We start from the raw sequence: 27,410 nt of genomic DNA on the forward strand, positions 1-27,410 counted from the left end.
CTTTACTCGCTCTATCAGTGGGAGCTCAATCCAGTATCTAGTACGGATGCCCAGGAGGCACGTAGGTCCCCCCTGCCCCCCGCCGCTCTGAGCCTGTGGAGGTCAGAGGTCTTTAAAGCAGGGTGAGTAACATCACAGCGCACAGAAGACGGGCCGCTTTGATGTTCTCTGCAGTGGAGAGGGAGCGCGGCCTCTTCTGAACTCCGACTGTTTCTATCTCTCTGTTTTTGTCTCTCTCTCTCTCAGGGAATATCGCTCGGGGGATTGGCGGGGCGGCAAGCGGAGAGATGGAAGAGTCTGCTTTATCAAAGGAGCTTTTCAGAGCCTGGGTGTAGATACACCTTGGGGTGTATGACACCACTGTACTTTATGCAAACACTCATATTGCTACAGCAAATCCTGTTCTCCTGCCGGTCCTTCGCCGCTCTGCATGTGAGAGGGCAATTTGGGGTCATCTCCTGTTGATCTTTAGTAGTTCTACTAAAGTTCTACTTAGGGAGACAATCAGAAAGAAAAAAGAGAACAACCTGAGATAAAACTAAGAAGAAGGATGCTTTTGGTTCCAGTCAGCTACAGTGAAATATCAGTGATGTGCTGTGTGTGTGTGAGAAAACAGATGGTTTACTGCAGTTGGATGCATCTTGAAGTTGAACTGTAACACGACACGGAGTGGGTAATGTTTACATGTTCTCCAGTGTGATCCCATGGGTCTTGTGAGGTTCTGACTGAGGCTTTGTGAAGAAAAGAAGAGATGGAAAGAAGGAGAAGACAACAGAGAAACGGAGGGTATAGGGGAGAGGGAAGCCAGCTTTAATCTCTTTATGTGTTTTATCAATGACATTTAGCTGCACCCCCTGACCCTCCCTCCTATTTTTCCCTCTTTCCATTGAAAAAGGCTGCTCTTCCATCCCAGACTATTTTTATCCACCATTTCATTACCATAATAAAACACAGGCATGAAAAAAAAGATAAACTCAAAGAGACAGCGCAGCCAAAAACCTGGATTTGAGAGGCTTATTTTCATCTTTCTTTCTTGTCTTCTATTCTTTTATGTTGCTCTTTTCTTTTCGCGCAGAGAAATGGAAAGAGACATGCCTTTTCTTTCAGTCTGTGCCTCATTATGGTGCTTTTCAGGTCTGCTCTTTTGTATGGGGCCAGCCCAGAGCCTCGCACAGGCAGAGCGGAGCAGCCGTTGGATTACCCAGACTCACGTCAACACTTCGACAGTACCACCAACCACTCCAGCAAACACCCCTGCCAAGTGTAGCATGAATGTTACATGCTTTAATAAGTGTAGCTAAAGAACCATGCCAAAACTAAACCAACACGAACAGCTGCGGCACCGCAGACATCAGTGTGGACAAAGCATCGAGGTCTTTAAACCAGGACAGGGCTATCATAGTAATGGACAGAATGTATTACTGTCCACTGATAATCAGCATGCAGTGTATAGTCTAGCCACACAGAGCATCACGTCTCAAAGAGAATGCCAATAAGATTAGACATTCACAAGTGATAGAGGTAATTTTTTTGGCACTGAAAAGCCGGAGGTCATTGCCTGCATTTGAAAGAGAAAAAACAGGCACCCTCTTATTGCTGAACATGTGATAATATATATACAACAAACAAAAAAAACAATCATACAATACATGTTGATACAAAAACATCAGTATATGCATCATGAAAAAGAAAAAACTATCCTCACATCTGTAAATACTGTAATTCGATATAACTAATTACAACTGGTTAAGAGGTTCACAAATCAATATTGCTATACCACACCAAAGTAAAAACACTCCTCCTTAACTATAAAATCACTCATATGAAGGAAGGAGCAAGTAGTCCTGCTGTTTATTCCATCACTTAAATAGATCATTTAAATATGATTACTGATATTGTGACAATATTGCATTGGGAACTGTGTATTGTGTACAAAATTATATTGTAAGCTATCTTTACACCCTATAGCACTGTTTGAGGCAAAGACTCAAGCACACAAAAGCATCCTTACATTCATTAATATGCACAATCACACTCAAATTTGGGTCATTCGCACACACACACACACACATACATACACACACACACACATACCACATGCAAGAACAATAAGGATGTCCTTCAGAAGGTTGTGTTTACATTGAGTATGCGTATGCATGTGTACGTATGTGCTGGTGCATGAGTGTGTATATATGCGTGTGTGTGTGTAGGTGTACATGAGTGTGTGTGCGTCTCTGTGCGTGTGCTCAGCTTGCTGACTGAGTATATATGTATATGAGAGCACTGTTGCTCCCAGGATGAGTGCTGCAGTTGGCAGAATAGCCCTGGAGGGCTGGTGGTCATCTATCAGAGCCGCTCTAACCTTCCTGCTGCCTCCTGGGAGAGGAAGACGAATGTCCCCTCTATCACCGCTACATGTGATGCTCATTAAGCCCCTTAGCTGTGGGTAAGTCACTATTTCTCCCACTCCCACTTGTACGCAATAGTTTACACACAGACACACATACTGTACAGACGCACACACAGGCATACATAAACACAGACACACATACTTGCACTCACACACATACACTGAATGTACAAAATATTAGAGACACTTACTCTTACACTTACTTTTCATGAAATACACAGATGAGGTGAATCCAGGTAAAAGCCATTATCTCAGACGAGTTAGAGCAGGATTTTTAAGCTTTGAGACAATTGAGATGTGGATTGTGCAAAAGTGGCTGCAACTCAATCTCAGGAAGCTGATCCCTAATGTTTTGTACATTCAGTACAGTACACTTATATAGATGCATGTACAGTATACAGTATGCATGCGCCTTTTCATATTTTGAAATAAGCTTTGGTCAGGGATTTCTTTCTCTTTCAGTGTTTCAAACATTTCATTCTTGAGGGCGATATTCAAACTCACAACTCTCCAAGCACAAGGTGTGAACCCTCACCCACAGGACCATGAAGCACCCATTGTTTCTGAGACTGTGCACACTGCAGTGCCATAACGTGGATAAGCAATAAAATCCCATAGATGGCTGCTGCATAGCTCTCAAGACAAAACTTTATTGCAAGCAACCTTGATTAGATTCACAGTGGGGAAATTGAATCTGAAGGGCAATATTCTCAGGAGGGGAAGGGACAAAAACAGCAGCCAGTGAGCTGCGAGGGTGAGAGACAACACATTAAGCCAGACAAATCCCACAGAAAATGGATTTGTCTTTCTAACCTTTAAAAGACAAAAGGCCCAAAAGCCTGCAGAGTGGGCTATCACATTAGGAGACAGTGATGAGGAGAGGAAATTAAATTTGGAGAGTAACATTAATGTAACCTTAACCATCTACAAGCTTGCCGCGAAGAGTCGTACCATTAACAATCATTACTTTCTGCTGTTTGATTCATTCACAAGATAAAATATCTTTGTTTGCTGATACTGAACTTTTACAAATACTGATCTTGGCATCCTTCAGGCTGCATTAGTTCATCAACAGTGTGGTACTTTTATATGGAGTTCACGTAAGCCACACTAGACTTACAGTAAGCTGCAGAGCTGATTCAGAGAGAACAGCATAATCTATGTAATATTCATGTTAGCTGCATGTAAGATATAAGGAGTGAATATATAAGGATAGAGACATAAGGTGACAGGGAGCTGACCTGCACCACAGATGAAGAGATCTTAAGACATACAGATTGGGACAAGCAAAATGATATAGAGATTCCATAGAAACAAGTATGTGCCATTTTGCAGCCCAGGAAGGGAGACAAACCTGATTTAGTTGATGTTAAGAGCTGTAGATCATATTCCTGCATCATCCACCTCTCCCTCTCTCATCCCCCTCTCTTTCTCTCTTTCTCTCCTTCAGCTGTTGGTGCTGACTCAGCCCTCAGGGAGACTCTTCCATGAGGCCAGCCCTGGTTTGGTTTCAGTGAGGCCAGTGCACTGCTGCTGACGGTAAGGGTGTGTGTGTGTGTGTGTGTGTGTGTGTGTGAATGTACATGCAAATGTTTCTTTTTGTCACAGATTTATCTCGAAGGCGCTCACATTGTGGGATCGCTGGATAAAATTTACAGTAACATTTAAATGTTTTACCGCGCTGGAATACCGGAGACAGAGAGGAGGAGGGTGTCACTACGGTCTGTGGCTTGCATCACCTCTATCCAACACATGTCCTACTGTGCCACATCATATAGAGATTAAAGCTGATGATGGTGGACGGACACTAGATGCTGCCTGTCAAACACTGAGTTCATAGGTAGATACCAGTTAGATGCTAAATCATGCAACCTTGCAAGGGCAATAAGTGAGATTTATACTGCCCCAAATGTATTTGCAGGGGTTTGATAGGGTTGTTGATTAATTAATACCAATGACTCAACGATTATTCACCCATACTCCCCACCCACTGGAATTTCTGAACCCCACCCACCTCACACTGCTCAATGATGGAGGATGGTGCTGTAAGCGAGTGACATTTCAGTTTCAAAGGCTAATAAGCCTCGTTCTCAAGCCAAAAAAGCCAAGGACAAAGCAGTATTATTACAGTATTTTGCATCGTGATATATCACCTCTTCACTAGACGTTTCTGTTGGATCTCTGCTGTAATTAACTCACTCGCTTACTCATCTCTATTGTAAAAATGTGGCGTTATTGTTTGCGTCAATTACAGGCCGACATATTCTAGGAGATAGGGGCGGTGGGGTGGGGGTGGGGGTGGGGGAGGGGTGGGGGTGGGGGGGCGGTGGCTGTGAAAGAGAGTTGTGTAGTATTGATGCTGTTGCAGTTTGTACTGGTCGCTGATAGAGGTCAATAAAAGTCATAGATTACTTGATGCCTCTTTAATATTGCATCATGTGGTAGTGGTAATAGCTGATACATGGAAAGATGCAATATAAATACACAACAAATACATCAAGTTATTTTTAGGATACAACTAACTCACTAGCAATTCTACTAGTCTCACTTTATGTCTGTGAGTATTTTAATGAGTTAATTAATGAGTATGTTTTACAGTCTACAAAAGATTTGGTTCCTCAATCTAAAAAATATATGGTTTGGATGATCAGAGTGTCCTGCTGCTAGTTTCTGGTATTTTCCACATAGGCCCTCTATGTGTGTATCAATATGTACCATGAAAAATGGTTGTTGGTAATATGAGTAGGGAACACCCTTGCTCTCTTCTATTATTTGTCTTTTCTTAATATATATTGCTCTCTCACCTCTCTCTCTCTCCCTCTCACACACACACACATACAGAGTCCTGCAGTCCTGCACACTCACATAGATCCAGCTATCCGCAGTATTGACACTCACAGCACCTATACCAACTTAATCACTGATACACACACACACACACACACACACACACACACACACTCACATACACACAAGTCGTACACACCCCACATGCGGAGCTGCTGAAAAGCCAGTTTCTGTGCGTTCATGAAGAGGGCACGACGAGTTCCTCGCTGCAGCTCTTCCCTGGTTCTGTAGTCAGCACTAACGGCACGTGGCTGAGGCCTATACACCCATGTGCACACTGGGACAGGAGCTGAGACACACACACACACACACACACACACACACAACCTTGGACATACCTTTACATATACCCTCACGTGAACACACCTTCGCACATGCTAGCACATACGACCTGTACGTGCACAAACAGGCCCAGATGCACACACTCACAGAGTCGTACACACTGCAAAACAGGAGAATAGCCGAATGCATCTAAAAATAGCAACCCATCGGCACCCCCACAGTTCATCATTATTCCTTTCATTGTCCTTATCAGCAGTGTGGGGCTCATTCAATTGGTGGACAGTCAAGCCGCTTTCATGGAGCTTTCTCTTCCTCCCCCTCGACACTCCATCTGACATCGCCATACCCTCCTCATCCTCTCTCTTCTGCTCCCGTCCTCTCTGTCTCTCTTCCACCCTCCCTTATGTTTCCGTCTTGCGCTCTATCTCTCTCTTCCCTAGTTCCCTCCATCCCTTCCTCTTCCTCTTTCCCTCTATCTCTCTCTATTCAGATGGGCCACATGCTAGCTTAGTAGGGAGTGCGGGTGGATGACACCCATCCCCGAGAGGAGAGAGAGAGACATGAAGGAGGACAAGAAGGCCAATCCCAGAGGAGAACTTTTATCTCAGTGTCTTTTATCTCAGTCGACCCATTGATAGAGAAGATGTAATGGCATCAACCAGGACTAAGAGCAGCTCAAACAAGGCAAAAAAAAGAGAAAATTAAAAAGATAGGAGGAGAGATGAGATAATAGAACAAGAAAAAGAAAAAGGTGGGACAGAGGAGAGAAAAGAGATGTGATCACAGGAGAATTGCCCCATGCAAGGTTCATCTTCTAATGTTTTTCAGTCAAAACTCCTGCAATAGATCCCAAACATGGCTAGCCTGAACTTTTGAAAAGGAAAATTTAAAAGGGGCCCCAAGGCAAAAGAAGTCTTTTTATCCAAGCTGTTTAATGAGAGAATGCCTGCTTCTCTACCCCGATATACTGTACATCTCAATATTAACAACAACAACCACAGTATAGGAATAAAGCACGAGCATCAAAGCAGCACACTGCCCATGCTGAATGTAAGGAGGTGTTATGCAAACCTCAGGAGGATCATTAGGGGTCATACAAATTGTCCTCCACTATTAAGCCATGTGACTGAGGTTGGGATGACTTTACATTATGACACTTTGTTTTTCCTCAAAACTTTTACAACAAAGATCTATCTATATAACAGGATCTATTTTTTGTAGTATGCATGTTTTGTATGAGTTACACCATGTCATGATGATGGATTGACGGGTAATTTTCTTCCCCTGCAGAGGAGTCTGGGCTTCAAAGTGGTAAAAAAAAGTTTTGATCATATTACAATGTTCAGAAATGATGCATAATGCTGCCGCTGGATGTGAATGGGCTAGAAAGTAGGTTAACAAACTTAACGTTGAAAAATGATATGACAAAACACTAATTGGCTGACGGCACTCTTTTGAAAAAGTTTAGCTCCACAAAAATGACGAGGATCCATTTTCTACTGTCACAGCAACAGCGGAAGGTCTGAGCGTCTGGGCAAACTTTGTGTCACACAGTTAATAAACGACCCCTTGATTCTTTTGTCTCTGTCGCGTTCTTCTCTGTTCCTTTCTTTTTGAAGTATAGTAACATATCCAAAGTTTTGGTAGTTTTAAGGAAAAGCATGGCCAGGCAAGCAAACGCACATTCACAAAAACACAGAGGGAGAGAGAGCAGGGTGAGAGAGAGATAGCTACGTTCAGGTGCACTTTGAAATAAATGATAAATAGAGGCCATTTTTTTGTGCTTAAACAGTAAATCTGTAATACTGATGCAGCGTCAGCCCTTTGCAGTCAGTATATTACAGACTGTGAGGCGGGGGTAAAAACTCACAATCTCACAACCCCTATTGTCACTCAACATCTAAACTAAAGCCACTTCCCTCTAGTGTTCATTGAGCTGACGGGACACATACAATAACGACTCCCAACCGCTGCACACCTGTGCCTGAGAAAAACACACTTCTCTTCCCGCACAGCATGCATTCCCCCTCCAAATGAGACACATACCAGCCACCAAGTAGCTCCTAACGCTCGGCAAAGCCCTCTGAAACAGGAAGAGAGCACTTGAGATGGGATTTGATGGGTGAGTGTGGCTCAAGGGGGTTGTCAAATAAAGATGAGAACGCATAAAGAAGCATACATGGAGAGGCTGGGGTCAGTTCAAGGACTGGAGAGAAAGAGAAGCAGAAGAGCGTAAAAAAAAAAACATGCAAGCTTCTTGGAAAATAGAGAGCTGGATGGGAAGAGAGAAAAGAAGTACGAAAGAGAAAGGAGAGGAGAGGAGAGAGAAGAAAGGTTTGGACGTGATGAGAGTGAGCATTGTATTTGAAGCGGGGAATGATGAGAGGGGTCAAGAGGGGGAGGAAAAGAGGAAAGTAAAAGGGTGATATACTGTTGACCCTGCTGAAGGGACATGTTTGTACTAGGAGGCACTGTGTGTGGGAAAAGGCTTTCAAAGAGCGAGAATAGATTATAGTCAATGAGAGGTGGGGTACTGAGAACAAATATTTTGGATCAAAGGTAGGAGGACTGCCAAATCAACAATTTGTTAAGTAATTTGAAGCGAGAGAGGACACGACATCCTCTGAGAGAAGCACAGCATAAATAAATATTCTCAGAAATATCTAAAACGCACTCCAAAAAAACGAAAACAAAGACAAACTACAATGTAGTCACAGCAAGAGCGTCCCATTCAGTGAAGCAACTGAATGAGAATATAGTTAAACGACTCCACCAGTGGTACATGTTAAAACTCATTGAAAATGATGTGAGATAGTTTGGTCTCTGGAACCAAAATTCACTTCTTCCTGCCATATGAAGCTCTGTTTTAGTGTGCAGTTTTGCAACACTACAGTACGATAAAGGACACCCTACTGTCTCCAAGTGTAAGCTGTGCTTTGCTCATCAGGAAGGACATGGGGACACACGCTGTGTGGAAAGTGCTGAATCAAAAAAATGGCCTTACCAGCAAGGAAAAACACAATCTATAAACAGAAGCAATGCCTCAAAATAGTCCCACCCTTAGACAGCAGACTGGCTTCCATTTTGAATAAATGGAGCATGAAAGAGGGATGAATAGTCAAGGAAGTGCCATGCTAGATACTCACCTCAATCTGCTATCAACACACACACACACACACACACTCTCTCTCTCTTTCTTTCCCGTGTTAAAAGGCCCACTCTGTTGTGCTCACTGTCATTAATCTCTGCCGTACACACGTCCTTCTCCCAGTGATGCGGGACATGTGTTCTCACATGTGTACTCTTCAGCACTGACATGACTGTCCTTCGTGTTTCATTGGCCCTGCTGTGTGTGTACTGCACCAGACAGCACCTACACAAAAAGGCTCTGCACGCTGTTAGCTACAGCTCCATCCAAAAATACACATGACATCAAAAAACAATATAGACATGACATAAACTCAACTCAACAGTTATTGAAAATCCCATTGATATGCACTAAACTGAATTAAACAGTTTTCCTGCAAAGAGAAACTGATCAAAAGTATGAAAAATTGAATTTGTTGGCTCTCATCTTGTGGAGACGTAAAGCAGAAAAGTACATGAAATATACATGAAATGAACTAAATACAGAACGGCGTCTAGATAAATGGCTTGCCAGCAGATAAGTGTGGTAATTCAGATTTTATCTACAGCATTTAATGTCACAGTTTGAGTAGAATCCAACATGCTAATGAGGATGTGGGAGGCTGATGCTCTGTGTACAGTAGGCATTTGGAAGCACAGTTACAGTAACTGTTGCTGTGACCTTTCAAACCCATATCACTGACTAATTGTACCTTTTAGAGGGATGAGAAAAGGATAAATGCCAGGAATGAAAAGGATAGGATGGTTAAAATGAAGATTGGAGAGAAAAAAAAAGGAGGTGAAGTGGGTGTTTTAACCTCTGGGTCTTCAGTACTAGGACTAATGGTATTAACATTACCATAATCTTTTGGTGAGCGGAATGAGAGAGGTAGAACTGACCTCACATGTGACACGTGACCTTTCACATGAATAAAGCCATGTTCATGAATGTATAACGACCATGGTCACTGGCTGCAGTCCAACAGCAGCCCGGACATGCGGTATGTTGGGGCAGTATGATATATGACGAAGTGTAACGCCGTATGTGCTCAGTGGAACACGACACTGTTCTCACATATCTGCTAGACAAGTGCCGCCTGTGTGGTTTTGTACTTTGAACACAAAGCGAGAAAGTATATAAGGAGTATTTGTATAACGTTCCACCTAAGAGAGTGGGCATCCATTCCTCCTCCATCCTGTCTTTCACTCTTACATAAGGCTGCACTGAAAATGCGCAAGGATGGCATTTGTATAAACACAGCAATGGGAGTCTACACAATGTAGGAGTGAACTCTCCCTCCTCTGATAAACTGCGGCAAAGTGCAGCAGTGCCATTTGCGGTGCCGAGTATAAACACACACAATCATAAATACAACTGAAAGAAATCCAATCTATTCATCAAAACATCGATACAACAGTTGGTTCAGTCATGAAAATGAATCACTTCTTTGGGTCATAAATGACTGCGTGTGCATCTTGTGAGCTGGAGGAGGGAGCTCACCTCTCCCTCCATTAAATCATTCATGACCCCGCAGTGCCGTGGACCACACAGTCCTAGACCTGCCTCTGCCACTCTGTGTCTCCACTTGGACAGCGAGCACACGCTGCTGCAGACTGTTACTATTAGGGCCCTGCACCAGCATGCACCGCTGCAGACACGCTGGCAATTATGAATGCTCATTCAAGCACGCACATACAATCACATACACAGGCAGTCAGTATTTATTCGTAACTCCCTGCTCCTGCCCCATACACCTGTATCCTCTGCTACCCTCAATGACAGTATCAATCTATAAAACATGTCTAAATCTCTTCCTCACTCTGACAGTCTTCCTCTCCTCTCCCCCCCCCCCCCCCCCCCCCTCAGCACGGCGGTCCCCGCACCATCGATCAGCTCCCTCTCCATATTCATGAGCTCTGCAGAGGGTCTGGCAGGGCATGTTATGGAGTGGGGGTGGGGGGGTGGGGGATCCCTAACACATCGTTCTCCCCCTCCTGTCATGTCCGCCTATCCTGACAGTTGCTCGCTGAATGTTCCTGTGCTTATTACTGGCAAATGAACCCCCAAATCCCTCTCACTCCTCAAAAATCTGCTTGATGACTTTATTGATTCCAGCCTCTGCAGCAGCAGCAGCAGCAGCCTGCTTGGGAACCGGGGGGGGGGACTTTTCTGTAACTTTCACTTAATATCACTAAATAAAACACTCACCATTGAGTCCTACATAATGTATGTGGTGATGCGGGTATTTATAGGAGCCGCCCAGGGTATCTATGCAGAGAAGATGGAGCCATGTGACAGATTTATCAGACAGGCGCAGAGAGATGGTGATGCTTTACTGACAGTGAGACAGATGTTACCCACATGACAAATAAATCAGACGGTCTCGATCATACATTGCCCTTATCTGTTTGGCTAAGTTGATCTAAGGTATGAATGTCAGATGCCTTAGTAAAGAATAGCAGCAGAATCGATAGCGTTTGAGTTGACAGTTTTCACAGAGTAATAGATATACTAAATGTTTCATTGACGTTATTGTAAAATAATTTGATTTCTTAACCTCTTCACCCTTGAATTCCATCTCCCCGTCTGTCATCCCCTCATCCCCATCAGTAAGCCTGAATAAGTGCAGAAATCCATAACTTAATGAATAATTGATGACTCTGCGTAACAGTATTGCAGATCAGCATTAAATCGCTGCACTGGATCAGAGGGAGAGGCGGGTGTGAACACAGTTTGTGTGTGTACTGCACGCTCAGTTGGTATCTGGGACAATGTGTGACTCTGCATGTCAGATGCAGACGGAGTCCTCCAGCCACCCTGCACAACACAACTGACAACCTGTGAAGTCAGAACAGTCCCAGTTCCTTCACACTTCCTCTTCTCTCTCCTCTTACTCTCTTCACAGTTGGACTTGTCCATGTCTTGTGGTCGGTCTTTGACCTAACTGTCCGGCTGCTGGCTGTATCATGCTGTGCTGTCAACCTGTTCAGATGCTGCTGAAGTCAGAGTGAACTGCAATGTAAATCAGACCCAACCCTGCTCCGACCAGCAGAGGGAGCTAAGCCCAGCTCATCCTTCATCTGTCCTTTATCAATCCATCTTTAAAACTGAGATGCATGTGCACTAAGTCTGCTATTCCACCTCAGTTTTCTTATATACAGCCTCTGGGGAAGACAATCGAGAGCAAACATCTGGCTGGCTTACCTATCTGTCACAGGACATTTCTGCTACGACAACTCAATTCGTCTCCATCCGTTTCTCCCTCCGACCTCTATTGTTCTGACTCTCTTCCGTTCTGTTCTATCCGGCTACGCAGCTATATTCTTTTTTGCAATTCTCATTAATCTTGCTGTTGAGGGGAACAGATGTCTGGATGACTGTGCAGGGCGATACAGCAGGTGAACACACACACACACACACACACACACACACAGATACACACATACATACAGTGTGTGTGCATGCTTACACATACAGCTGCATAGCAAAAATTTTACTTAAAATATTTGGAACACACCCCCATTTAATTTTGCATATGCATCAGTTCCAGTTTGTATATTTAGGTGATGAGGGCAGTGATGCCACATAAATCTGGGCAAGACTAAAGGCCATGTGCTGAAGAAAGTTTACCAGGTTCACTTGAAACTGATGTGTAGCTTTCAAAACTTTGGGGAATTTTGTAAATTCGTAAAAAACTAAAAGACACAACATGACAGCACATCATCTTGAACAATGGATTTTTTCATAGAAGTTGACGTAAGCAAGGATTTTCAGTCTGGAAGTTTCTTTATTCTTCAAGGTATAGGAGAGGAGCTTAGTAATCTGAGGAGTACAAGGAAAAGATTGGGGAAGTTTAGCAAAATTTAGGGCAAAAATAGAACGATTATAAGGATCTGTCTCTATGCTGCGTCAGTACACAAGACATTCGAGACATATTTCAAGTTAAAATAAAATGACAATCATCAAAGTGCCTAGACTAACCTGGTGGATATTTTTTTATGAAAACTGTTAAAGCCAACTGGAAAGAATATAAAACTCCTCAAATGTAACAAATGTAATTGAAAAATGCTTGAAAGAAGTTTTACCTTTGTTTTTTTTTCATATTAATTCCGTAAAGTCTCAATCTTTTGAAACCCTAAAGATGTTAGGGTGTGGTCTAACATTTCAACAGTCAAGTTTATTTATACAGCCCTTCATCACAAGCATGTCCCTTAATAATAAAGACATGAGGTTATTGTGCATTAGTTTGCAGGGATGGGTATGAAATACAAACTTAGACACAGAATAAGTGCAAATACATTTTCACCTGGGAATTTAGGTGTAGCACAAGAGGTCAAAGGTCAGCCTAGCAGGAGAGACAACCCCCCCTAACTATCGGCCCAGACCTCTGGGGGGCAGAGAGAGAAAGAGCTGGGTCTCCTCCTGACTCTCTACCTCCTTCCAGTCTTCACATGGCTGCACATCGACCGCTGGCCTCACCTGGACCACACGCACTGAACGGTACGGTACGCCTCACTGGACACACAAGCCAGACTTTCACTCACACACACACCTCTGCTGTAAATCGGGATATTCTAAGCACATTACATAACAACTGAGTGCGGAGGTCAAGGATATGACAGGCCAGTAAAAAAAAAAAAAACGCCATGTAAAACAGCTTAATAAATTGAAATCAAACCATGATATGTAAAACTATGATATAATAAACCATGATATCTAAAACAAAATAAAATAAAATAAATATAATCAATACTTACTTTAATACTTTTATGAAAAACAGACTACAATTGTGAGAAACTACGCTCAAACCCTGTGAGAAAATTAAAAATAATGTAAAGAAAAATGCAAATCATAATCTACTGTGAAACTGGTGTAATAAACATACTAAACATACAGTCCGTATCAAATCAATAAGATTCATCAGATGAATGATACAATGAAATTTGACTATTGCTAGATAGGATCAGATTAATGTGATGCCTGACTTGAAGATGGACAAAGGGAGTGTGAGATAGCAGAAGGGGGGAGGGAATCAAAAAGAGGGAGTGAGTGATGAAGTGGATCCAGTTTCATCGACTCAGCAGGAAGCAGGAATGCAAAAATGCCTTGAATGGAGTGACGGCAGGGGATGTGGGGTATAGGGAAATTGATGAATGATGGGAAAACAGAAAACACTTTTTAAAGAAGACGTTCTGCGTTGACCTTCAACCCAGCTGACCAAGGGCAGAAAGGGGGTTGCTGGATGGAGAGACCGGAGAGATGGAGAGAACGAGGAGGAAACGTGAAGGAGAGTGCCGAGATCTCTTCGAATTATGTGTGTTATTCCCACCAGGGAAGAATAACATGGTTGAGCTGAGGCCATTTCCATAAAGGATTTATTAATTAATGCGAAAATTAAATGATGAGAGTCAATTATTCCTTCTTTGGGATAGGGGAATGGGACCAAAGAGACGGAGCATGTAACACAGACAGAGGGGAGAGGGAGAAACTAAGGCATTAACAGGACTGGTTTTGTGAAATGGCTGCAGTTCTCCTCTATTTAATACACAAATACACTGATGTATGATTGAATGCATATGGCATAAAGCTCGGAAGACCCATTCCCTTAAATCTGACCAAAAAGTACAGTTTACAAAATGCCCCGGGCTGAGTCCCGGGCCAGAAATCGTCTTCATGCTTTGATCCAGACTTGAGCACCTATTAGACCTTTTCTTTTCTCACACAGCAGGTTCATCTGACTATCATATGACTGAACAGCATTCTATAGATTTTCTTCCCACCATTTTAGACGCATGGAAACCACAGCATCATACATCTATCTGTTACAGATTTCTTTTGAATTGAAGGGTGGAAGAGACATAGGCACATTATTGATCCAGGAGTTATTTTGGTCACAGTTTACGACCCAGGGGCTGCAGTATGGTCACACAAACAGGAAGCACATGCAAGCCACAGCACAGACACACACACGCTCTCTCTTTCTCTCTCTCTCTCTCTCTCTCTCTCGCACACACACACGCTCCAAATGCTGAAGCATTCCACCAGTGCGCAGGCAATTAAAGGTCTGTGCCTAAGGGGGTGTCGGGGCCAAAGTCACAGCGCTCTATGCTCTGACAAACACTTTCTCCATTACCAGCACACTAACTGTCCTGCACAGCCTTAAGCTCGGCTATATATTCTCCTTCACTTAGGGTCTACAAGGAGGCAGAGGGGGAAAGAGGGGTGAAAAGAGGGAGGGAGTGAGGAAAGGGTGGAAAAAAATGTCATGAGGAGGCTAGAGAAGGAACAGGACAGATGGAGGAAGGATAGAGAGAGAGAGATAAAGACACGGTGAACGCAGAGCAGATTATCATCTGCCCAGAATCTAACTCTGCTCCAGCTATCAATAAAGATGAATAATCCACCTAAAAGACAAGCCGGATAATCTTTCTGAATCTGTCAGTTTCTCCATCTCCCTCTCACCAAAACAGGGTTGGAAGAGACTGACAAAAATAAAGAGACAGACCGTAATTGGGATGCCCAGATCCATATATGGTAAAGATGGATTTTCAATGCGGTGTATGGATGTAGATGACGTGAAATATGGATGTGTGTGTGTAGAGAATATACTGTAAGTATGTCGGCTACATTTAACGGACAGTGTTTCTGTGTTTCCGACAGGAGCTAATTAGGGCCGTCACTGGGCCAGCTGTTGGTTCTCAGCAGGGGCAGGTTAGTGCCGCAAACATGCACACACACACACACACACACACACACACACACACACACAGTGCCACTCTGCCCCGGGACAAGGGCAGAGGGATCAAAGTGTTGCACTGCTCTCTTCTAATTCATTTATAGTTGAAGTTGAACTTTTCTATCCTTTACAGTTGATCCTTTGGGGTTGGAGAATGATGCAAAGCCTCCCAAAGTGTTTGTATTTTTAGTAGTTTGTGATATATTAGGAACCTCATGACAGAGGATAGTTGCAATTTTACAGATAAGTTAAGGTTAGAGATTATGGCTGAGTACAGAAGGCTAAGTGTTTGAGTGAAGAAGAAAGAGAGGAACGAGGACACAGAAGAGGGTAAATGAGATGATGTCAGTGATTACAGAGTCTACTGTGTTAACACTAGGTGGCGACATCCGACACTCTCAGACGGCAGGCAACACTGTGCTGACTAAGGGCTGGCAGAGAGTGTGTGTGCGTGTGCCAAGTCTACATACATGTGTGCTTACATGTGATGGTGTGTGAGGTGTGGTTGACCTTGCACAGCTGACGCATACATGCAGATTCTCCTTCATCCTGAGCCGATATACTGCTACAGTCTCTGAGGACCATCCCCCTCTCTTCTGTCTCTTAAACATTGGCTTGCTATCCACATTGATTTAATACCAGGGGAAAAATGCAGCCAAAACATTATCGGAACAAATGTCTGTTTACTACGTCAAAGGCTTTATAAATGTGTGAGGTAGGAAGTTGATTATTTCTTATCAACCTACACAGCACTCCCATTTTCCTTTCTTTCCTGCCTACAGAAAACATTAGGCTGCCGTAACAGTAAAAATGAGTGATGCTCCATCCCCCCCTCCTGCCTCTCTCTTTTGCTCACTTAATCTCTCTCGCCCTCACTCTCTAAATGTGGATCCATAGTGTTTAGTGCAAACCGGGAGGCTGAGAGAGGAGAGGGAGGTGTAAAGGATCGACAGCGAGATCTTGCAGTGTTGCAATGTGCTGCAAGTAGCTGCGGCAGAGAGAGAGAGAGAGAGAGAGAGAGAGAGAGCGGGAGAGAGAGAGGGGGGGGGGGGGGTAGGGAGGAGTTGTAGTCCATATCGAAGCAGGAGGATTGATGAAGGGAGGGATGGAGGAATATGCTCTAGGAGGGAGGGAGGAAGGGGAGGGGTGGGCACCTGGCTCCGCATCTGCTCAAGAAAAATCTCTGGGGTCAGCCAATTAGAGACAGGGTGACACCACTATCCTCCGTGCTAGCTAGTAAATCCTGCACCACAAGACAGCCCACGTGCCTCTGTTCAACGAATGCATGTGCACATACACGCACATATGCACACACACACACACACACACACACACACACAGGGAGAAAATCTTTACACAAGTACACAATAAGATTGAAGGCAGTTGAACTTGGACAGATGGTAAGTAGTGTTTGAATAACGTCCATTTGCAAAAAATAACATCCGGTACGGTTTGTGCTGGTCCACAAGGAAATGGCTTAATGGCAGATGTGTTCCAAAAATAAACGTTGTGTTTTTGTGTGATTAATTTGTGTAATTCAACCGTCATTGGAAAGACTGGTATGCGTCAAAACCGGAGACGGCTCATATCTCATGCCTGTGGCAGCATGCGACCTTTTACAAGACGGCTATAATCTGCCCAAACCTGCCTGGCCACCAGATGATTACTTCTTCTGTACTCTCTGTACTGGGTGCATGTGTGTGCACATGCATGTGTGTGTATGCGTCCTATGTCCTGACAAGAGAAGGCATGTTTTCACTGAGGTTCATTTTAAAGGGGCTATGTGTCGCATTTGACATCAATAAATCATTACCACATTCATTTTGAGACATGAGTATAATTACTGAAAACAAATGAGATGAAACAATTGCCTCTACACTGCATTTTAGATTGTGTGCCATGCAGGAAATCTGCTGAGTTGATTTACAGCACAAAAGAGGAAGAGGGCGCTGTTCTTCCAGTGCAAATGGAAACGCTTTCAGAGTTTCTCGCAATGGCAGATGGTGGAACAAGTAAAAGGCCGATGGAAAAATCAAGTGCAGCGAAACAGAAAAACTTTTGGCAGAGACAAGGACAAGTAGCAATGTCTACTTTGCGAAAGGAAGCAACGGGGTTTATGGGAAATGTGATCTCAATTTTGAGAAACACTAGCACTAACAATACCATTGGCTTGAGATTAGGCCTGCAGCAATTAGTCAACATACTCGTCAAAATTGATTACGCAGATTCATCAATGTGGATTTTTATCATTAACGCGTTGAGGCTGTATACATGAAAGATACATCTTATGAACTGATGCAATTCGCAAAGGGCTAAGAAGACGTTTCCATCATTGACGATGGCTGAAAACAACTTAACCCAGGAGATGAGTTCCAAAACAAAGTCTGGGAAATCTAAAACGAATAATGTAACCTCTGCCAAATAGGATGGCCTTCCACAGTAGCATTACACCAACATTTAAAATGAAAGCATCTTGGAGCCTCATCTGCACCAGATAGTAGTTGCTGCGTGTTTATGCTACCTGGCTATCAATGACCGAGTAGCTTCACCACAGACCTGAATATGTGCTGACAGCTCTGGCTAGTCATGGTTAGTGAACTACTAGAGGATAATGATAACTGACAGCTCTCATCTCCCCATAAAACTTTTTCATGAAACTGTGATTATGGATATGACAATTTTTTTCTTCCTTTCTTCCTATACAAACAAAGGTATATGAATGGCTTTCTTCTTGGTTAGCAGCATCCTCCCTCTGCTCCTCAAAGACATGAGAACTCAATAAAGCTTTGAGTTTTGAGCTGCTTGGATCATGTTTCTTTTGATATGACTAATGGAACTATGAAAATGATTGTTAGATTAATCGACTGATTGACAAAATAGTCACCAGATTAGTTACCAAAATAATCGTTAGTTGAAGCCCCACATAAGATACAGGCTACCAACCATCTCAATCATGGTCTCATTTCCTTACGGGACCAAGATATAACCATTAATTTGACAATGATATATTGATGAAAATGCTACATGTAGCACCTTTAACATAGGAATTGATAAATGAATGAAGGCCTGACGTATGCTCTATCATGACAGCTTTACTGGCCATCCCTCTGGAGAGCAGAGCATCACTCTGCGTACAGGATGGGATGAGTGGAGAGGAGGATCAATCAGATTGACACCACCTCTCCCCCGGGGGTTCAGATGAAGGGGTTTACAAATGGCTAAGCCTCTAATAACAAGTCCATGACACCACAAAACTGTGATGACACTTGACATGAGGATTAAATGACTCACAAAATCTGCACTCCACTAAGTAAGGTTCGTCATCAGACAGTAATGGAGACCATCTAGGGCACAGAGAGATACTCCGAGGCTCCAACCAAGGCCAAAGCCCTGGTCTTGCAGTGCCATCATCTGTCACCCCAAAAGGTATTGGTGACCGTTGCAGTCATGACGCCCCAAATCGAAATCCTTAATTTGCTTGCACTGAGTTGAAGGCTGCACTAAACTGCTCTAACATGCGCATTTCAACGCCCCACTTTGGACCATACAGGTTTAATTCAGTCAGGAAATTCAGACTCTAGTCATGGACTCAATCTTCTCCTGCCCAATCACAGGGAGACATCCTCAGCACATTAACTCAAACTAACTAACATCAATCTTTTAAAAGGCTGACAGTTGCCTATACTGCCCCCCACTCAGAGAACCGGAACTGAGAATTACAGCCGGGAGGCCGCGCTGCTGTAATGACCTACTGCCGGGGTTTGAATTTTGAATGGGAGGGTTTGAAATGTTATTCTTTTTCCCCTGGTAGACAGAGCAAAGGAATCATCATAATCAATCAGGTAAATGAGACACCCGTCGTCCATTCCAGCGAATAGGGTGCAGAGTCACCCTGGGGTCACCCGCGCTCCTCTACTGTCTCACTCCTTTACTTTCTCACTCTCCATCCCTCTTGTATGGCTCTAACCCCAGGCTACATTCCTTCAGTCTGAGAGCTCTTCCACACACCGCAAACACTCACACACAATCGCTAACACATAAGGTGCTGCCCACACACATACAAAAGCGGTCATACACAGGCTTGCCTTAAACACACACACACACACACACACACCACAGAAGACCTTATACTCTGGCTGCAGACATGCTCTACTAATCTCAAGTTTCTAAGGTGCACTGAAGTGGAATGTCCACTCTGTATTTTGCCAGCTAGGATAAACAGAGCAAAGGCCTCTGCAAACGGAGTCGGACACAATACACAGTCATCGCTCAAACTCATTCATTCATCTCATTTTGTGCGATGTAGCATGAATGAAAAGGGATGACAGGGGAAAAAAACGATAGACAGGGACAGAAAAATGGAAAAAGCAGAGAGAAAACCATTCCAAAACATTATATCTAATTATAGCAAACACCTACAAGTTACATGCCCAAACGTAGAACACACAGGACAAGTAAAACCTTTCTCTACAGAGCAGAGCAGCGCGGATCAATACAGCGGATGGTAGGCTGCACACTGCAGAGGTTCTAGCTACCATTCATATCAGTCTAAGAGATGCAGAGCAATGTGAAGATATGAAGGCAGCACCTGGACATCAAACCCCACTAAGTCCCTATCCCAGCCAGAAGGAGCTTAAAGAGGCACAGCTCAAGTTGGGAAACAGACACCAAAAGCTTTCCTTTTTTACAATGAGCTGTCCAGTAATGACCTATCAGATTCCGCTAAGAAGATATTGCCTCATTGTTTTACCTTCTCTTTCTCTCTCTCTGAGTCACTCTCTCCCTCTCTTTCTTTTTTTTTTGAGCATGATGAGGATCCATTTCAATAACCCTGATCTCTCAATTCTTGTTTCGGGGAGTTACGTAACAGCTGCACTATCAGAATAACAATTGGGAGGAGAGATTAGCGCAATCGGCCGAGGAGGGAGATAGAGAGGAAGATGAAGGGAGGGAGGGAGGGAGGGAGGGAGGCACTAGAGGGAAAATCTAAGGAAGCCCCTCTCCATATGACACATCATTTCACGTGCTGTCTCACTAGAGGAAAATGAGTGCCGCAAATGAATAGATTTTACTGTGCAGTGGGAAGCAGAGCACAGACAGATGCTACGCTGCTACCGTTAATATTTTTTTTTTGTTTGGAGGTTTACACAAACCTGTGTTAGAGACGAATGCTTCGCTGCAAGCACTGCAGTCCTACGTGTCAATTCGGCTTCATTTACAATCATTAACCGGGAAGCGCATCAATGAATGGTTTGTGTCTCTGAGGCTTATAAGGATTAGCAAAATCATGCATCCATCAATTCTTTTATTACACAGATTATATTAACACAAAATAAGCAGGTACTGATGCTTGTAGGATATGGCTTCAGCCTTAAGAGGAAAGAGTAAATCAGTTAAGTAATGCAGCAACGATCAAACTGAAAACATGCCTAGCCATCTAAATCACTGATAAACAATGAAGAGGGTCCTCAGCCTTTAGATTGGTCTCCTGGGGAAGCCTACACCCCTTGTAGAGAGGGAGCGCCTGCTGGATGCGGTTCTTTTGCTCTTGTTTATTTTAATCGTAACAAGGAACGGAGAGAGTTTTTTAAGAACAGGGGAGTCTTTCTCTTTAATCAAAAGAACTTGAACGGGAGTGGTGGGGTATCTGTTTGGAAATCACTCAGTCCCTACTAGCTCATAAATCAAAGCCCGCTATCGTCCTGGCGAGGGAAGAGGAGGAGGGGAGGGGTGGGGCGTTGGGGTGGGGTGAGGAGGTGGGTGATGGGGTGGGGGTGGGGGGCCATACGTGCGCCTTCCATTCCCGCTTTAATTAAAGGAGAGTAGGCTGCAGCTCCCAGCCACCCTGCCCCAGCAGCACTTAGCGCCAGGAGGTGGACTGACTGAGAATCATTCCCAGGCTCCATCAACATGAGTGAGTGCCTTGGCCAGGCCTGCTGAGTCATCCGTCTGAGGGGTTCCACAGGGCCACCTGGGCCGCAGCCACACACACATGCACGCATACATGCAAACACATGATGAGGGATTCATTAACAAACACATATATGAGCAGAGCTTGAGCAAAGAAAAGGTGAAATGAATAGACTGCTGGCTGGTTTAGCTGGCTTCAGGAAAGTATCTGGTGGCATGATGATGCTCATGCTGACACACACACAAATACGCATACACACACTTATATACACACACTTAAACCCAAGACCTAACCCTAGACAAGGACGGGAGGGCCGGCCAAAATGTCCTCTTTGTGCAAAAATGTCATCAATCCAAAGGTGTGAGTGAGTGAGGGAGAGAGAGAGAGAGAGAGAGAGAGAGAGAGAGAGAGAGAGAGAGAGAGAGAGAGAGAGACCTGGGATTTGTGACCCAACCTGCCCTCCCACCCAGATGCACGCACTTAATAACCTTAACTGAATATTTTCATGTTGCAGCAGCCGATAATGAAATGGATCACTACCTGCCAATGTCCCTGAAGCATGGATAATTTGAAATTGATCGCTTCCACCTCATCAACCAATGAGGGTGCAGGTAGGTAAGCAGGCAGGCAGGCAGTGAGCAGCAGGCAGGTGCTAAGGTTGGCTCTAATGGGCTTAGTCACTGCTGCAGCACCTCTAATCCACTGCACCAAACCTGCACACATATACGCAAACATGCACATGCTCATACATACACATAAACACATACAATACTACCAATCGCTCTCAGACATCGACACATTAACCTCGGGGAAGGCTCTGCTTCCCGTTCGGGCTCGGAGAGTAAATGACTCTGGAGGGCAGAGGAAGAAGCAGACGGACGTAGAGGGACGGAGAGCGGGCCGCGGCCGGAATGCTGATCCACTGCGGCCCCCCCTCCGCTCTGTATCAAGACCGAGATAGCACTTCCAGAGCTGTAGATAGTCGTTCGGCCATTGCAGTTTTCAGTGGCAGCCATATTAGCTCCACAACCCTGCTCCATGTTCGTTTCTTACTAATTTAAGATTCTATGCCAGCTGATTTTTAAAACATTGGCTATCTTACCTTGGAGGTGTCTGGAGGGCTTTGTTACATATTTGCAGCCAGACAATGCACAAAAACAACAAAGTAGCCATAGTGCATCCTGACCAAACTTGTTCTATTGACGGCTCTGAGTACCAGGACCACTAATGGCCAAGTCTTCAGCCACCACGACTCTCTCTTTTCTCTGCGCTGCACCGCTTTGCAAGCCACAGACACTATAGGCTTGTCTAGACAGAAGCCATACAGTATGTGTTTTTAAAAAACCCATTTTTTGGGAGTAGTCACTTCTCTGGATTAGGCAGTGTCAGAGCATGCCACAGTGCTACATGTGTTGACAGAGGAGAAGCTCCAGATTTAGATGATCTTCTAGATGATGTCTTGGATTAGAGTTTTTGTTTGTAGTTTTTGGAGGGATTTCTTCAGATTCTCAAAGCTTGAATGGGTTGTCTAAAATCCCAACAATAACATACAACTGAATACCGTTTTGGGTAAATAACCTTTCATAAATTAGAATTGGTCAATGTAAAGAGATTTACACACAGATTCCCATGTTTACATTGCTCACAGATACAACATTCACTGAAACACAAAACTAACACATGCTCCAACCAAATGAGCAAACAGAAGACAAATCCATATTATTGTACACACAAATACTGTGCTGAACATACATCCTGAATGACACTATTGGTTTCTGTGTAAAGCCCTCAGGGTTTACCAAATAATGATCACATAGCACTAAAACTATTGGTACTGAGAGCAAACTGATCTCTAAATGGTCATAAAGAATACAACTAAAATAATTTTATGGCTTTTCCTACCAACCCACAAGACCTGTTTAGTTCATTGTTTGTTTAATATTATGCAATTACATATTTAAATTTAACTTTTAAACAACTTGCTACATTTTCTTTGAAAGAACAGCTTTGCACAAAACATGACATTGTTCCATAAAAATGAAGATGAAGATTAAATCTATCAGTATTGTTTTGTTGTCACAAAGTCCTATGATAATCTATTAGATTATCTACATTTACATTTCAAGAAGATGCTCTAATGCAGAGCAATTAAAAGAAGTGCAACAGTCGAATAACCTTTAATTCTCATACTACCAAAAAGAAAGCAGCCAATATGTGAGGAGTACAAGAGCCAAAACAACAGTAACAAGACAGCAGATTAAATAAAATCATTGTTGTGGCCCTGAATGTTAAAGTATCTTCAATAAAGTAGATTAATGCCAGGTACTCGTTCCCATGACCTTGGAATAATCTGACTCTTGAAAGAAGCAAATAGCCTCAAAGAAAATTGTGCTTTTATCATGAGCATGAGACCAATGATGAGCACGGCAAAGCACTATTTCATACTTCAGGGCTATTGACGCCAATTCAACTCAAAGGAGCTTTAAATGTGGACACAAACCCACGTACAGAATAAGGTGAAAATAGGTGCTGACTGGGACAATAGGGCTTTGTTCACATCCTGACAATGCTCATTTTTCAAGAGGAGCAAACTCATCAATAAAAGTAATATGAGGACAACATTATCCACTGCTCAGCAATTGACCTGTGCTGTAATATACCACTACGCCATGAGGCCAATTAAAATGGCACTTTCACCCTTTGACGACTAATTGTTTAGCTTTATCACTCTGGATATTCATTAGTGAACACAGATTCATATACCCATAGGGATGTAAATGATCATGTAAAACACCACATACGTCAGCCCCAAACAGTTGATTAAAGAGATTAAAACAACAACACATACATAAAAACTACAGGGATGTTAAAATGCACTAATAGACAGTAAAACATATCAGAACCACAATAACTAACCCACTATATGTTGGAACAATTAATTGTACAAGACAGGTAAAGATAAGTAAAGAAATGTACGACTGATTCCTCACATAATAACAAAACACATTTATTGTGCTGGATAAATCATTCAAATTCCTTCAGCGGTGAAGGAAACTGAAACTTACATAACAAAGCCCTGGTTTGCAAAATGATGCACCAGTAAAAGCTGTTGTGATATTTGTTTGAGGTTCATTCGTGTGTGTGTGTGTGTGTGTGTGTGTGTGTGTGTGTGTGAGCGAACTGTGTAGGATGGTTAAATAAAAGAGGTGGGTCTGTCACAGAGAAAGTGTTGACCTTGCTTGCACTGTGAAGATAGGGACACTCCCGAGGAGCAGGTCGATACACAAGACAGCTGATGGAACAACTACAAAAAAACACGTATCGAGTGGCAAACAAAGAAGCAAAACTAGCTACAGCCAAGTCTAACAGCGGTTTGTTAACCACCATGCATGTAAAAATCAGACAATCAATCAACCTATGAATTATAGACTGTGTGCTATGACTACAGTGCTGTAGGCATGAGAGAGAAAACAAAGAGGGCGTTGGATATTGTATTGTGTTCTTGAAAAGTGAGAGAGATTAAAAAGGCACAGAATTAACAAGACAAGGAAACTTACAGGAAAAGAAAGAGAGAATGGGACAGACAGAGAAAGAGAGAGAGAGAGAGAGAGAGAGAGAGAGAGCGGAAGAGAGAATTCCCCCAGTGTTAACATCTGCTCCAGAAACCAAGAATGGCTGTAAGCTGGTGTTAAAAAAAGGAGAGAGGCTGGGAGGGGGAGCTGGAGGGAAGTCAGGAAGCTTATTTGAAAGACTTAAGCTGCATGGTTACGTAAGTGATATGGGATCCTCTGAAACCATACACTTTCAATCAAAGTTGGGCTGCATTAGTACCGCTGCCAGAACTTCCATCCCTCCCCCACGCCTCGTCCATACTGTTAGAGCTGCAGGTGATCCCTTCCTGGATCCGATCTTGTCAGACACACTCACACACATGCATAAAACACGTACACACACACGCACACACCCTATCATCTGTGCACTGACCTTTACATCGTCGTCCTTTTAGCAAGCGCAAAAGGTCGGTTGATGTGTCTCTGAGCGGGGGGTAGAGGTGAGGAATACTGAGGAGCTTTTTGCATGGTGACCTCAACCTCGGGAGTCACTGGCTCGCATCATCATCGCAGACAGAGCCGCTTGCATGTGTGTGTCTGTGATGAAAGGACCGGGTCTGACTCTCCAGCATAGAGAGCCAAAGTTGGTATGAGCCAACCCCTACTCAGACACCTGCTCCAGGTATATCTGACTCATGTCCTCCTCTGAGCACCCCCACCTCCCCTCACCCTGCCTTTTCTTCCCTTGATCTTGCTCAAACAACAACTTTTCTATACCCCCCCCCCACCCCACCCCTACTTTCTGCAGGCACAACAAAAACAATCAAACCCCATCCCAGCCTCCCAGCCCTGCCTCCCCTCCTTGGAGGTGAGGAACAGCGGTACTGTGCGTCTCTCCATAACACTGTCTCTACTGCATCAGCATCAGATCAGTTTACAGCCAGCCTGGCACAGCGCAGGCTCACAGGGCGGCTGGACTCGCACTCGCTTGACTGACTCGCCACCGATACACAACACAAACACAAACTGCGGATGACTCATTTTCATTAATGAGTTGGAGTTGAAATGCGACGAGTCACTAGAGGAATAAAGTGGACTCTACGGCAGGTTGATGTCCCTGCAGTCAGTGATTGGCGGAGCAGAGATTTATCGTTTGCCACAAGCCCCGCCAGTCGTTCCAGAGCTGCCTGGGACTCCTCAGCCCGACACAAGCCTGCAGGTATTCCTCTGCAGTCATTACAATGCCACTTAGAGGAAAAGCAGAGAGGAGAAGAGAAAGAGAGAGGACTGTTGCGGAAGCAGGCAATCTCTCCGTCCTCGTGGATGATTAGTGTAGTAGTGAAATGTTGCTCACTGACACCATACCGCAGTGTGAAGACAAAGAGAGAGAGAGAGAGACAGTGAGAGGAGCGACAGAACGAGAGTGAGAGAGGGAAGGAGACAGAGATGTAAAGAGGGACGGAGAGACGGCGAGAGGTAGAGTACTACACTGCCTCATCAGGCAGCTCAGACAGGACAGTCAATAAAGCAGGTAAAAGCGGTCGAGAGGAGTAAGGAAAGCATGCAGTGTGTTGTACCGTTTCCCCATGTCTGTATATGCACAGTACATGTGTGCCAGGGAGACTGTGCGCACACACAGTAGAAACACGCTCATCACTGGGTTTCCATGTGTGCCCCAGCGCCCCTGACCAGAGCTTAGCATGACAAGAGAAAGAAGGGGGGGCGTCTCTCCTTCCTGCCCCCCTCTCCAGCCCCCCCTCCCTCTCCACCCTAACACCACCACCCCTCCCTCCCCCCCCCCCCCTGCAAATAGTCCCGGTACCTTGCGCTTTTTATCCCGCGAGCGGCTCCTCTTCTTGGCCTTCTCCTCCTCCTTCTCTTTGCGCTCCTGCTCTGCAAGGGCTTCTAAATCCTTGTTCTTGCGGAGATGTTTGGCCGCTTGTGCCATGGCGCTGCCGGGGGTCTGGTCAGTGTCGGCGCGGCGGTGGCCAGATCCTAAGGTGGTGGTCTGCGGGGCGACAGTGCTGGGAGTCCTGCCTGACGCGGGCCAACACTAGCGCTGCCACTGCTGTGCGTTCCTCTATGGCCCTGCAGAGTCTGAGAGCGTGCTCACCCTTCTGCCTCCTCCTCCTCCTCCTCTTCAGCAGTGCAGTCACACACACACCGGCAGTCCTCAGCCGTCTGCTGTGGGATGCTACTGCAGCGCTCGCTCTCTCTCTCTCTCTCGCTCTCTCCCTCTCTCTCTCTCTCTCTCTCTCACTCTCTCTAATGCTCTCACACTCTTGCTCTCCCTCTCTCAATCGCTCACGTACACTTCCCCCTGTCCAATTCTTTCTGCTGCCTTTCCTCTCTCTCTCTCTCTCTCTCTCTCTCTCTGAGCAAGAGAACAAGGGTAAATAACAACGGTCAAGAAACAGGTTATCCACAATTTCCCTCTCCTCTTTTCCTTCCCTCCTCTCTTCTCTTTAATGTTTACATCTCTCTTCCCTCCCTGCTTTGATATTCTGTGAAATTGCTCCGACCCCCCCTCTCTAAGAAAGATTAAA

The 27,410-nt window shown here is 44.3% G+C and overlaps 1 protein-coding gene across 1 annotated transcript in view; it reads right to left on the reverse strand.

Annotated features, from left to right (window-relative positions):
* The window catches only part of ank1a (ankyrin 1, erythrocytic a), an 85,860-nt gene extending 59,048 nt beyond the window's left edge, over positions 1–26,812 (reverse strand). Inside the window, exon 1 of the mRNA XM_071920867.2 lies at positions 26,687–26,812. Coding sequence (XP_071776968.1) covers positions 26,687–26,812 — 126 coding nt within the window. The remainder of the gene's footprint in view (positions 1–26,686) is intronic.
* Positions 26,813–27,410: the final 598 nt, after the last annotated feature.

The sequence above is a fragment of the Centroberyx gerrardi genome, chromosome 8 (genome assembly GCF_048128805.1).
Source record: "Centroberyx gerrardi isolate f3 chromosome 8, fCenGer3.hap1.cur.20231027, whole genome shotgun sequence".
Taxonomy (NCBI): domain Eukaryota; kingdom Metazoa; phylum Chordata; class Actinopteri; order Beryciformes; family Berycidae; genus Centroberyx; species Centroberyx gerrardi.